At 46.4% G+C, this 14,050-nt stretch overlaps 1 protein-coding gene across 4 annotated transcripts in view; it reads right to left on the minus strand.

The window, feature by feature from the left end:
- Positions 1 to 204: 204 nt before the first annotated feature.
- The window catches only part of sec24b (SEC24 homolog B, COPII coat complex component), a 72,247-nt gene continuing 58,401 nt past the window's right edge, over positions 205 to 14,050 (minus strand). For all 4 annotated transcript variants that reach the window (XM_060901204.1, XM_060901202.1, XM_060901201.1 and 1 more), the window contains 6 exons: positions 12,737 to 12,912; positions 12,214 to 12,351; positions 11,147 to 11,251; positions 4,358 to 4,450; positions 2,001 to 2,104; positions 205 to 1,167 (listed from right to left, as the gene is read on the minus strand). In XM_060901204.1, coding sequence (XP_060757187.1) covers positions 1,053 to 1,167; positions 2,001 to 2,104; positions 4,358 to 4,450; positions 11,147 to 11,251; positions 12,214 to 12,351; positions 12,737 to 12,912 — 731 coding nt within the window. In that variant the 3' untranslated portion in view covers positions 205 to 1,052. The remainder of the gene's footprint in view (positions 1,168 to 2,000; positions 2,105 to 4,357; positions 4,451 to 11,146; positions 11,252 to 12,213; positions 12,352 to 12,736; positions 12,913 to 14,050) is intronic.

Here is a 14,050-nt window from a genome sequence, read left to right on the forward strand (position 1 = left end):
GTATTCACTTAGGGCAGCCATGATTGTAGGGGTTAGAGGGTTAGGGTGTTAGGGATTGAACTTAGGCCCTTGGGAACTTGGACAAGCTCCCATTTGCAACCCTTTTGAGGAAGGCAATTCAACAGGTTGCATGGTACATTAAAAAGCGACAGTTTGAAAGGAGCACAAACTCTACATCAGATGAAACGCGACACCACACACGAGGAGGAATAGGCTTTCATTTTATTCAATAAGCTCATCATAAATTATCGCACATAAAATATTCTTTTCTCCAGAGTTATAAAGTGGAGAACGAGGCTTTACCGCATGATTCCCCAAGAAAACAGAGAGGGATGATCTCAGCTTCAGAAACAGCACAGATCCAGGCATCTCAGAGGTGCGTCTTACTCTGGACGTGTGCGTGTTTGGGCTCTGCCATCGCTCCACCTCTTGCTGCTAGGAGATGGGATAAACTTGGACTAGTGCTCGGCGTTAAAAACTACACCCACACTTGTGATTAAAAAAATAATTAGGGGACATGAATGAAAGGAGGAATACAGTGAGAAAGATGGAGAAACTATAGACGAGTGAAGGGAACGATAACATCGGATCAGCAGTGTTATCAGTGTGTTACGTTGTGAGGAAAGAGCGTTAAGCGATGAGAAAAGAAAAACGGCGGTGTTATTAACAGCGAGAGAAATTAAATCACAGGGTTCTCTGAGCAAACGTTATTTAAAAAAAAAAAAAAAAAAGGACACGGATATAGAGACTCTGTTTACGTGATATAAAGGAGGCTAAACATTTCAAGGGAGGAAAGACAACTCAGTTCAGAGAGTGTGTGTGTGTGTGTAAAGGGTAGAAGGTCTTTCTTGCGAGCACAGTTTACGCAAGGTCACGTGTTCGTTTTGCTGCTTTCTTTGTTTTCCCACAATGGTCTTCAGCCCCACCCTCTTTGAGGCACCACAGGCTGTGACTGGCCAGTGGCAGGTGGGAAGGGTTTGTGTCATGGCGGGACGGTGGGGCGGCGTCCTGCCGGACCGGGGTCCGTGGTGGTGTCAAGACCGGGCTCGGTTCTATTTGGACAGCTGTTGTTGGATGTGGAGCAGGAACTCGTAGTAGGAGAAGGCGGATTCGGAACGGTCCTCGACCAGGTGCGGGAAGAAACTGCTCTTTGCCGAAGCGTCGTCTCTGAACAGAGAGAAAAAGAAAGAGTTTGACATGTTGAAAGGCATTTCCCCTCACGAACTGCGTGTTCACAGTGGAGAACTAGAAACGCAGATGAATCAAGTACACAGATCAGCAAGCTATTCCCCCCCTCAGTGGTTGAAGCCCGATTTTTATAAATCGCTTAAAAGGGTGGAGTCATCAGAGGCCGGTTTGGTTTTCAGAATAACCAGGCCATCAAATATGAACAGTGCTCCACCACAAACAGAAATTGCCAGTTTTGGACTCGTGATCCGCACGACATACACACACACACACACAAAAAAAAAAAGCTTTTAGGTCAGCCGATTGCGAGTTTGAATCCCAGCGATACCACAGCCGTTTGTGGCTGGACGTCCACGAAAACTAAACTGGCTGTGCTCTCTGGAAGAGAAGGCAGGCTTTACTTTCACCACTGCAAATTGGAGAGACACTAGCCAATCGTCACGGACGTCGAAGACAGTGAACAGGCACCTTCTCCGAGTGTGTGACGCTGCTCTGTAGATGTCGAAAGCGTAACCATCATAACAGTCAGGCTGGGCTTAAATTTTTGCCGTGATCGACTAATTTCAACTAAACAGAAAGGAATATAGCTCACAGGAACTTACAGGCGACTCGATCATCTGACTTTCATGTGCCTGATGTTTGTCCATGATCATCTTATCTTTGATTACAAATTATTTTTTGTTTTATACAAAGACAACCACTGGGAGAGAGAGAGAGTTACGAGTGTGTGAGAATGAAAAGCACTTGAAATGCTACTGGCACAAAGAACAGAGGAACACAGAATGGAAAAAGAAAGAGAGCAGCAGTCGTACTTGAGCACGTAGAAGGCGGCACAAAATCCTCTGGATTCCTGAAGCCAGGACACAAACGCTCTGGTTCTCTCCGAAGCCGCAGTCTCCAGCTCAGGGATTTCAGTCTGTTCGCAAACACACACATCAACACGCATCTTTGCCTGTCAGTTATTTTTTTCCAAGTTTTTTTTTAAACTGATATTTAAATTATATTTGCAATGACGGGCCATTTTTTCAAGTAGTTGTCATAGTGTTGTGTAATCTATCAAAGATCATCAAGATCGGAATTGAAAACTGGTTCAATTTTGTAAATGTCTTTAAAAAAAAAAGTGTTTGAAAAAAAATTTCCATTTCTGTCCGTTGCCCTGGTCACAAATCACTAATCATTTTCCACTGGTTTAAATTTTCCATTCATCGGGGGGAACCCCTCAATCAAAAATTAATCAACCACAAAGCCAAAAATCAAAAGATTTCGAATTGAGTATCAGGGTAAGAATTACAGATAAAGGCTTCTTGTAGATCACCAATTATGCACCTTAAAGGCTAAAAAGACAGACATCAATGAAATTGGTCCATCCTTTGGGTTTGAACCAAAAAGCCAGAATTTAGCAGGCATGTTCACTTTAAATTGTGGACACCGAGGACGACTAATGACGGTGGTGCTCAAATGCGCCATGTATTAAAGGCTCAAACTTGTGTTAATTCTCTTCGGGAAAAAAAGGAAAAAAAAAAAAACCACAGTATTACTGATCTTGATACACCTTCTCATTTTTTCTCCATGGGAAAAAAAAAAAAAATTCTCTGGAGCATGACCAGGGATGTGATTTGGGGCTGGTGAAATTATCTGAAAATTTTAGCCAGGGGTCTGGGGGCCGCAGGCCCCCAGCTGGTCCAGGGCAGCGGCCTGGTGGGGGGACAAGGGAGGGCGAAGCCCCCCGAAGCTCCTGGGTTCTGGGGTTTTCTGACTTAAAAATTGTACTAAAATGGCAAGCAAACACACAAGAAAAAAAAACTTGTCATGATTAACAAATTCAAGCCAATTTAATGGTCAACATGCAACTCTGACACACACACACTCTCACACCCGCCCACCCCAAAGAACCAGCACGGGCAGGGCGCGCTAGCCCCGCGCCTCGGGACGTAATTCGCCCCGAGGCGAGCCGCGGCACTCCGCTTAGGTTTCGTTTCTATCCCGGGCTCCAGCCCGACTTTGGACGCTCGTAGCTCGGGCAGGGAAGGTCCCAGCATCCCCAAACTTGACAGCCAGAGACCTCTGCCCTCTCCCCAAAGAACAAAATCGCTGAACAAATGTCTCACAGTCTCATGTCCAACGTCTGTAGCAACCTCTTTCTCCAACCATTCCCAGAGGAACTTGTTTTTCACTATTCTGTCCATTTCTTTAACTCGATTTGCATCTTTACGCTCGATCACGGAGGCTGCCATCTTTCAACTCTTTGTTTGAAGCGAGCTTACGTACAGCTATCTAACAAGCGCGTTCATTGGTTGTTACAGAGCGATGGGCCAATCACGTACCTCGTTTCATCTCAATGACGGAATTACTGAAAGTCGGAACGAATAGGATACGAATACGGATTTTTGAGCGAAAAATCGGAAAAAAATTTTTTTTTTTTCAAATTTTGAGGTGAAAAAAGCGGAATTCCGCGAATTCGCGGAAAAAATCACATCCCTGCATGACTTATTTTTAGGAAGGACACGCAATCTTCCTCAGTGATCTGATCTTTTATGGGCAACAGACAGCAAAGCGTTGAGCTGATTTTATTGGAAAATTAAGTCAACACGAGCGATTCGACCTTTCGGTGGGAATCATGAGTTTCGAGCTGATTGAACCAAGAGCGAGTGAGCGAGCTGGAAACGACAACAAAACACACGGACTGGTGACAAAGACCACTTAATTTAAAAAAAAAAAAAATGGCGTCGCCCGTGAGTTTGGCATACTGCATTACACAATGTTAAATGCTCATCACAACGTTGCACAAAAAGGCGGTGGACAACTGTTGTCCACAACGGTGGACAATAAGATTTATTCTATTCTATAAACGTTATTTATTCTTGAATCGACACAAGTTTAATGTAAACACTAACGTCTTTCAAGGCCAAACAAAAACATGCTGTTCGGTTCATCAGCGCAGCGGCGTGCCGTCAAGCCCAATTATCTTCGACCAATATATGACTGTCCATCTTCAGATTTATCAAAGACATGACCAAATGGAACTTTTCTTTGTCTTCTGCAGAGAACATCTCATTTCCTCCAACCAGGAACCATTTATATATGTTGGGTATCCAAGTTCATCATCTGTCTCACAAAAACACATCCTGTACCATTCTCTCCAGATAGTCAGACAGACACACTCACTCACCAAGCTGGCTGGTATGGACGTGTAGTCAGGGAAGCCCAGGACGTCTCGAACGAAGACCTCGTTACAGTTCCTCCCCAACCACAGATACATCACCTACAGGACAATCATCAAAGAGTCAGCATCAGGTACTCAATCGACCATATTGCTCGCATAGAAAGACCTGGACTCATTTATTTCACTTCAGAGTGAATTTCAATCGTCTTTTCTTAACCACAGTGATTGCTCCCCCCCACATAAAAATTCACCATCTTCAACTTGTATACTACGGACATGTACGCAGCGATAAAGAATAGTGTGGATGTCGATCGGGTTGCAGTCACGGGGTGTTTAGTCATGTAGAACAAATGAGAGGTGGAATAGCTTGGGTCGTGTAGAATAGTGGAAGTACATAAACTTGTGTCACGCTACATAGTGTGAAGTGTCAAATCATACAGAATAGCGCCGAGAACGTCTGGAGTTATCGAAGGTCACTGTACACGGAATAGTGTGGGTGGATGGAATCGTGTCGAGTTATGTACAGAATCAGACAAAACTTTATTTATCCCCGAAGGGCAATTAGAAGGGCGAAGAGCGGTACATTAAAATAAGAGCAAGCGAATACGTAAAATCACAAAAGTGGGTGGGCAAAAAACAAACAAACAGCGTATTATGTACAATGGCAGGCCTGCTGCCAGTAATAAAGTAAAAAAAAAAAAAAAAAAAAAGCAGCAGATAAAATATGGCAAATAAATAAAATGAAGCGTGGATAAAATTGAAGTGACAATATGATTAGAGTGACATTGTAGTTAAAGTGACAAGGTGATATTGTAATATTGCACATCAGGACATGTGATATTGCACTAGAGTATTGTACAGAAGACTTAAGTTATTAAGGAGACGTACTGATGTGCCCAACAGTGCGGTGCTATCTAGAATTGTGTAGAACAGCGTGGAGGTGTGTAATAAGAATCCAATACGCCCTGCACGGAGAGGCTCCGGTTGAAGTTATGGATTCTCTGAGGTGACCGACGTAGGACTATTTTGTGAGGGGCACAGCCCTGAAGCCTGGTATATTTGATTTATATCCCCTCGTCAAAAAAAAAAATAATAATAATAATAATAATTTCCACTGGAGGCAGCCATGTTTGTTGGGTACATCAGAGCGACCTTCGTCCTTCAAGTATGCAATGTCCCACGAGATCACTTGCCTCACGAGGCATGATCATGATACGTTGATCGACACACACGGAAATGCTTATGGAGCCACAGCTGTGACCTGAGTCAGCTGGAAAGCTTGAAATGATGACAGTTCATGGTATATCCACGATATACCATGACTGACTCACACCATATCCATTTTTTTTTTATTTTTAACATCACAAGCTACCAGGGCTTTGAACCGGTTCAAGGAACGAAAACCGGGAACTTTTTCTATTTCACATGGAACAGAAACGAAACCAGAAACTTTATTATTTTTTATGTTCCGGAACAGAAACGCTTATTAAAAATAATGGTAACCGGTTAATACCGGTTTTTATTTCGTTCCTCAAAGTTTCCGTAGCCTACAAATAAAAAAGTCATTCTTCTCCTGCGCAAGTTTCTATGACCCGCTGGGGTTCACTTCCTGTGTGACGTTCGCTGACTGAATGGAGAGAGCAGGAGGGTGGACTACTATCACGTCTCCACATCTTAAATAAGAGGTAAATATTGCAGTCTATCGTTATTCAAAAACGTCAATTTCAAACGCGATATCAATATATTTGTCCACGTTAATGAGAGGCTCACGAACATTAAATGACGTTAACCTCTATTAGCCTATCAATGCATAGGGCCTGACTCGCCTTTGGTAACACACTAAACGAATTCTCTTTCATTTTTGGCACTTTTTCTGTTTGAGTAGATGGGAAGACATACTGAGAATCCAAATCGCCAACATTTGAAATAATAATTGTTTTGAATTATTTCTTGTCTTATTTAATGAAGGTTGTAATAGAATTAGCCTACATTTGGCTTAAGCTGGATGAGACCGAGACATAATTTTATAGCCATTTGTTAAACCGCTGACAGGGAACGTAATTAACCGTTCCGGGAACGAAATTTTTTTGTTCTAACCGGTTCGGGAAGGTCTATTTAATGGTGGAACCCAAAACCGGAAACGTTAAAATTCCGTTTCTGTTCGGAAAGAACCAATAGGAAAAAAATTCTGGTTCAAAGCCCTGCAAGCTACATTGCTTCATCAATGGTGGAACTGTTTGTCACGCGAGCCATCCGTGGCCAATCGCGGCTGCACGGGAACTTTTTGATGAGGGATATAATGTAGAATAGTGTGCAGTTGTGTAGTAGTGTACAATCGTGTGGAGTTGGATGGTTGTACAGTAACTGAAGAATAGTGTGGAGTTGTGTCATACAATAGAACAGTACGGAGGTGTACGGGGTCGCGCAGTAACGTAGAACAGTACGGAAGTGTACGGGGTCGCGCAGTAATGTAGAACAGTACGGAGGTGTACGGGGTCGCGCAGTAATGTAGATCAGTACGGAGGTGTACGGGGTCGCGCAGTAATGTAGAACAGTACGGAGGCGTACGGGGTCACGCAGTAATGTAGAACAGTACGGAGGTGTACGGGGTCGAGCAGTAATGTAGAACAGTGAGGTGTACGGGGTCGCGCAGTAATGTAGAACAGTGCGGAGGCGTACGGGGTCACACAGTAATGTAGAACAGTACGGAGGGGTACGGGGTCGAGCAGTAATGTAGAACAGTACGGAGGTGTACGGGGTCGAGCAGTAATGTAGAACAGTGAGGAGGTGTACGGGGTCGCGCAGTAATGTAGAACAGTACGGAGGTGTACGGGGTCGCGCAGTAATGTAGATCAGTACGGAGGTGTACGGGGTCGCGCAGTAATGTAGAACAGTACGGAGGCGTACGGGGTCACGCAGTAATGTAGAACAGTACGGAGGTGTACGGGGTCGAGCAGTAATGTAGAACAGTGAGGAGGTGTACGGGGTCGCGCAGTAATGTAGAACAGTGCGGAGGCGTACGGGGTCACACAGTAATGTAGAACAGTACGGAGGTGTACGGGGTCGCGCAGTAATGTAGAACAGTACGGAGGCGTACGGGGTCGAGCAGTAATGTAGAACAGTACGGAGGTGTACGGGGTCGAGCAGTAATGTAGAACAGTGAGGAGGTGTACGGGGTCGCGCAGTAATGTAGAACAGTGCGGAGGCGTACGGGGTCACACAGTAATGTAGAACAGTACGGAGGTGTACGGGGTCGAGCAGTAATGTAGAACAGTACGGAGGTGTACGGGGTCGAGCAGTAATGTAGAACAGTGAGGAGGTGTACGGGGTCGCGCAGTAATGTAGAACAGTACGGAGGCGTACGGGGTCGAGCAGTAATGTAGAACAGTACGGAGGTGTACGGGGTCGAGCAGTAATGTAGAACAGTACGGAGGTGTACGGGGTCACGCAGTAATGTAGAACAGTACAGAGGTGTACGGGGTCGAGCAGTAATGTAGAACAGTACGGAGGTGTACGGGGTCGAGCAGTAATGTAGAACAGTACGGAGGTGTACGGGGTCGAGCAGTAATGTAGAACAGTACGGAGGTGTACGGGGTCGAGCAGTAATGTAGAACAGTGAGGAGGTGTACGGGGTCGAGCAGTAATGTAGAACAGTACGGAGGCGTACGGGGTCGAGCAGTAATGTAGAACAGTGAGGAGGTGTACGGGGTCACACAGTAATGTAGAACAGTACGGAGGCGTACGGGGTCGAGCAGTAATGTAGAACAGTACGGAGGTGTACGGGGTCGAGCAGTAATGTAGAACAGTACGGAGGTGTACGGGGTCGAGCAGTAATGTAGAACAGTGAGGAGGTGTACGGGGTCACACAGTAATGTAGAACAGTACGGAGGCGTACGGGGTCGAGCAGTAATGTAGAACAGTACGGAGGTGTACGGGGTCGAGCAGTAATGTAGAACAGTACGGAGGTGTACGGGGTCACGCAGTAATGTAGAACAGTACAGAGGTGTACGGGGTCGAGCAGTAATGTAGAACAGTACGGAGGTGTACGGGGTCACGCAGTAATGTAGAACAGTACGGAGGTGTACGGGGTCGAGCAGTAATGTAGAACAGTGAGGAGGTGTACGGGGTCGCGCAGTAATGTAGAACAGTGCGGAGGCGTACGGGGTCACGCAGTAATGTAGAACAGTACGGAGGTGTACGGGGTCGAGCAGTAATGTAGAACAGTACGGAGGTGTACGGGGTCGAGCAGTAATGTAGAACAGTGAGGAGGTGTACGGGGTCGCGCAGTAATGTAGAACAGTGCGGAGGCGTACGGGGTCACACAGTAATGTAGAACAGTACGGAGGTGTACGGGGTCGCGCAGTAATGTAGAACAGTACGGAGGCGTACGGGGTCGAGCAGTAATGTAGAACAGTACGGAGGTGTACGGGGTCGAGCAGTAATGTAGAACAGTGAGGAGGTGTACGGGGTCGCGCAGTAATGTAGAACAGTGCGGAGGCGTACGGGGTCACACAGTAATGTAGAACAGTACGGAGGTGTACGGGGTCGAGCAGTAATGTAGAACAGTACGGAGGTGTACGGGGTCGAGCAGTAATGTAGAACAGTGAGGAGGTGTACGGGGTCGCGCAGTAATGTAGAACAGTACGGAGGCGTACGGGGTCGAGCAGTAATGTAGAACAGTACGGAGGTGTACGGGGTCGAGCAGTAATGTAGAACAGTACGGAGGTGTACGGGGTCACGCAGTAATGTAGAACAGTACAGAGGTGTACGGGGTCGAGCAGTAATGTAGAACAGTACGGAGGTGTACGGGGTCGAGCAGTAATGTAGAACAGTACGGAGGTGTACGGGGTCGAGCAGTAATGTAGAACAGTACGGAGGTGTACGGGGTCGAGCAGTAATGTAGAACAGTGAGGAGGTGTACGGGGTCGAGCAGTAATGTAGAACAGTGAGGAGGTGTACGGGGTCGCGCAGTAATGTAGAACAGTACGGAGGCGTACGGGGTCGAGCAGTAATGTAGAACAGTGAGGAGGTGTACGGGGTCACACAGTAATGTAGAACAGTACGGAGGCGTACGGGGTCGAGCAGTAATGTAGAACAGTACGGAGGTGTACGGGGTCGAGCAGTAATGTAGAACAGTACGGAGGTGTACGGGGTCGAGCAGTAATGTAGAACAGTGAGGAGGTGTACGGGGTCACACAGTAATGTAGAACAGTACGGAGGCGTACGGGGTCGAGCAGTAATGTAGAACAGTACGGAGGTGTACGGGGTCGAGCAGTAATGTAGAACAGTACGGAGGTGTACGGGGTCGAGCAGTAATGTAGAACAGTACGGAGGTGTACGGGGTCGAGCAGTAATGTAGAACAGTACGGAGGTGTACGGGGTCGAGCAGTAATGTAGAACAGTACGGAGGTGTACGGGGTCACGCAGTAATGTAGAACAGTACGGAGGTGTACGGGGTCGAGCAGTAATGTAGAACAGTACGGAGGTGTACGGGGTCGAGCAGTAATGTAGAACAGTACGGAGGTGTACGGGGTCGAGCAGTAATGTAGAACAGTACGGAGGTGTACGGGGTCGAGCAGTAATGTAGAACAGTACGGAGGTGTACGGGGTCGCGCAGTAATGTAGAACAGTACGGAGGTGTACGGGGTCGAGCAGTAATGTAGAACAGTACGGAGGTGTACGGGGTCACGCAGTAATGTAGAACAGTACGGAGGTGTACGGGGTCGAGCAGTAATGTAGAACAGTACGGAGGTGTACGGGGTCGAGCAGTAATGTAGAACAGTACGGAGGTGTACGGGGTCGAGCAGTAATGTAGAACAGTACGGAGGTGTACGGGGTCGAGCAGTAATGTAGAACAGTACGGAGGTGTACGGGGTCGCGCAGTAATGTAGAACAGTACGGAGGTGTACGGGGTCGAGCAGTAATGTAGAACAGTACGGAGGTGTACGGGGTCACGCAGTAATGTAGAACAGTACGGAGGTGTACGGGGTCGAGCAGTAATGTAGAACAGTACGGAGGTGTACGGGGTCACGCAGTAATGTAGAACAGTACGGAGGTGTACGGGGTCGAGCAGTAATGTAGAACAGTACGGAGGTGTACGGGGTCGAGCAGTAATGTAGAACAGTACGGAGGTGTACGGGGTCGCGCAGTAACGTAGAACAGTACGGAAGTGTACGGGGTCGCGCAGTAATGTAGAACAGTACGGAGGCGTACGGGGTCACGCAGTAATGTAGAACAGTACGGAGGCGTACGGGGTCGAGCAGTAATGTAGAACAGTACGGAGGTGTACGGGGTCGAGCAGTAATGTAGAACAGTACGGAGGCGTACGGGGTCGAGCAGTAATGTAGAACAGTACGGAGGTGTACGGGGTCGCGCAGTAATGTAGAACAGTACGGAGGTGTACGGGGTCGAGCAGTAATGTAGAACAGTACGGAGGTGTACGGGGTCGCGCAGTAATGTAGAACAGTACGGAGGTGTACGGGGTCGAGCAGTAATGTAGAACAGTACGGAGGTGTACGGGGTCGAGCAGTAATGTAGAACAGTACGGAGGTGTACGGGGTCACGCAGTAATGTAGAACAGTACGGAGGCGTACAGGGTCATTATAAAGAAGAGTTTGGATAAGTCTGGTCTCGTGTAAATTAGTGTGGTTTTGTGTAGAATAACGTGGAGGAACATGGGCTTGGATCGTTATGTCGAATAGCGTGGAGGTGTTGAGTTGGACAAGCATGTTGAACAGACTCGCAGTGTGCAGATCCAGGAGAGCTGTGTAGAATAGTTTCTAGAATTGCACTCACGCTGCCACAGTCCAAGACGAAGGCTCCCTCTCTGGTGAGCTTCTCAGCTGAGAGCTGCAGCACCGGAGGCTGAGGAATCACCCGCTCGTTCAGCTGCAGCGCCCCCTACAGTGCACAAGCACACACTATGAGCAGCAGGGATAAAACTTTCCGAGCAGAAACTACACTAAGTAACTTTAAAAACGCACATTGATAAAACTTGCTGAATTCGTGCTGAGTTTATCTCAAGAAGAAAAGAAATGCATCACAATGGAAAAATAACTTCGTTCCGCCCGAATAAGTTCCAAATCTGTGCTCAAATCAGAATTTAAGGGAGTTGTACTCAATAACGTACAATATGACTCGGGTAGTCAATGACATGGACAGGCTTTAATTTTCAAACAAATTCTGCATACACTGTACACACACAATCTTGCCTATAAATACCCGGGGGAAATGATGGGAAAATTGTCATTATTGAAGATGCCATGCCTAAGCCAAAATCAACGTGAAGTTGCGTGCCGGAAGTACACAGACAGAGGTCGCCCGGCACTTCGGTGTTCATCATTCGACCATTTCCTGTTTGAGCCAGCGTTACAGACAGACAGGGAGCACCAGGGATCGTCCACGCCCTGGTCAGCCTCGAGTCACGACGCCAGTTCAGGATCAGCACATCAGGCTAGCTCACCTCCGTGACAGATTCCTGACGCCCTCAGTCACTGCTGCTGAGACCCCTGGACGACACAGACCCAGAATCTCCAGCATGACGGTCCGAACATGGACCAACTGTCACTTTGAATTTTTTTATTGTGAATTAATTCTTGAGTTTGACAATAAATGTCCTTTATCGATGTTTCAAGATGTGTGTGCATTACATACAATATCATAAATTTCAAATATATGCATGGATCTAAAGGTGATATCGTGTTGAATTCCATTGTGCGTTTTTAAAGTTACTTAGTATAGATACTTGAGAAATGGTGTACGTTAATTCCCATGACAATTCTACACCTCAAATGGAGTTTCCATTTTTGTTTTGATCCCCCAGTCACTTCTGAGAGTCAGCGTGTACATCTAGTGTGTGTTACCTGTTCGGTGAGATTATCGATGCGGTACAGGTCGGGATGGATCATATGCATGATCTGCTTTAGTGGCTGACTCTTAAACTCGCACATCGCGAACACACGCTCATCCAGCCGCGTGCTCGTCCCCGTCCGTAGCGCTTTCTGCTTGGAACAAAATTATACATGTACATCGACTCATATCACCACATGGTTTAAGTCATGGTAAACCTGCGATTTTGCTTTGAAGCTGGAACTACTTTTAGACACGATTACAGAAAAAAAAAAAAAAACACCTTCGAAATCAAAATCACTGAATCCACGGACTCAAATATAGCCAACATACACCTTTGTTGGAGGGGGGAGAGAGAAAGAAGAAGAAAAAAAAAAAAGGCACAAATGTATTTGAACTTGTCGCCAACGTTAAAAGTTCCTGGAACTTATTTTCTGAACTAAAATTGTGTCTCCAGAGAGTCCGCGCACCCCAAAGCCTCTCTCTGATTGTTTTAATACTGAAATTGTCAGTATAGTGTGTGTCTGAGCTTTGCACCTGTTTGAGCAGAGCGAGTGTGTACAGAGGGAAAAGGCGCAGGCAGGAGGGGGCAATGACACCAGTTTGCTGCACGTTGGAGATATTGGAGCGATACGACTCTAACGAGTCCACGACCGCATTCAGCAGGGCGTCCCGGGCATCCGAAACGCTGCAGGAGAGAGAGCGGTCTACAGCTGCAGAGACAGACAGAGGGCTTCAGTGAGACGTTTAAAGTTGGAAAAGAAAACATGGCAGCGCTAAACATGCACTTTTTGGTGTGTGTGTTGCTGTGTTCACACTTATACCGGTACGAAAGTGGTATAACTGTATCGATACAAAGTATACCGGTACAGTTTAGTGCATCTGTCCACACTAGCGAGAAATGTTTGCGGTTTTCTTTCACGGTAGTTGAAATGCGCGTACGCGAAATGTTTCCGTGGTGACCGAGTAACTTCCTTCCGAGAATATATGGCATCCGTTATTTCGAGATCTCGAGAAAACAAAACAATTATTTCATGATCTCAGCTGGATCGCTGTATCTCCGTCGGTAGAGACGAAGCCGGGCCAGTCTTCTGCGGAGGTGCCGCGGACTAATTTTGAAATGATCCCTTATTAAAAGACTTAATGCAATCTCTCCCTGTGTCAACCCCTGATCAAAATATTGCCTTATTAGGTGATCGATTATTCCAGACATTCTAATGACCAAAGTTACGTCTATACAGAATGAGAAATAGCCCCAAAGTCAGCATATCACAAGTCTCTTGGCGCACGTGAATGAACCATTTCTCAGCTGTTTACTTGAGATCATGAAATAATTGTTTTGTTTTCTCGAGATCACGGAATAATTGTTTTGTTTTCTTGAGATCTCGAATTAGCCATGTTGTTTTCTCGAGATCCTGAATTAATTATGTCGTTATCTCGGGATAACAAGGTGAATAAAAAAAAAGATTATATGAAGGGCCTCTCGCGGCTTCCGTACGGATGAAACAACGTGTGTGTGCTTTTTGTTGTCAGTGTACAGTCTGTAGTTCTGGTGGTCATTTATTCAGTCGAATCGTATAAAACGCACGAGGCAGTTGAGAAAGAAAGAAACAAACGAATCTCCGTTCTTCACTATTTTATTCAGCGAAGGCATCGATTGAGGTGTGTGACTTTGCGCATGCGCATTATATTTGTATCGATACAGAACCGCTTCATCTGTCCACACTACAGCGAAGCGCTACAGTACTGATACTGTACAGGTACGAAACCCATACATTTGTGGGTTTCGTACCGATACAGTTATACTGCTACAGTACCGGTATAGTTGCTAGTGTGGACAGGTGTTGCGGT

Source organism: Neoarius graeffei, chromosome 20, assembly GCF_027579695.1.
Source record: "Neoarius graeffei isolate fNeoGra1 chromosome 20, fNeoGra1.pri, whole genome shotgun sequence".
NCBI classification, from domain to species: domain Eukaryota; kingdom Metazoa; phylum Chordata; class Actinopteri; order Siluriformes; family Ariidae; genus Neoarius; species Neoarius graeffei.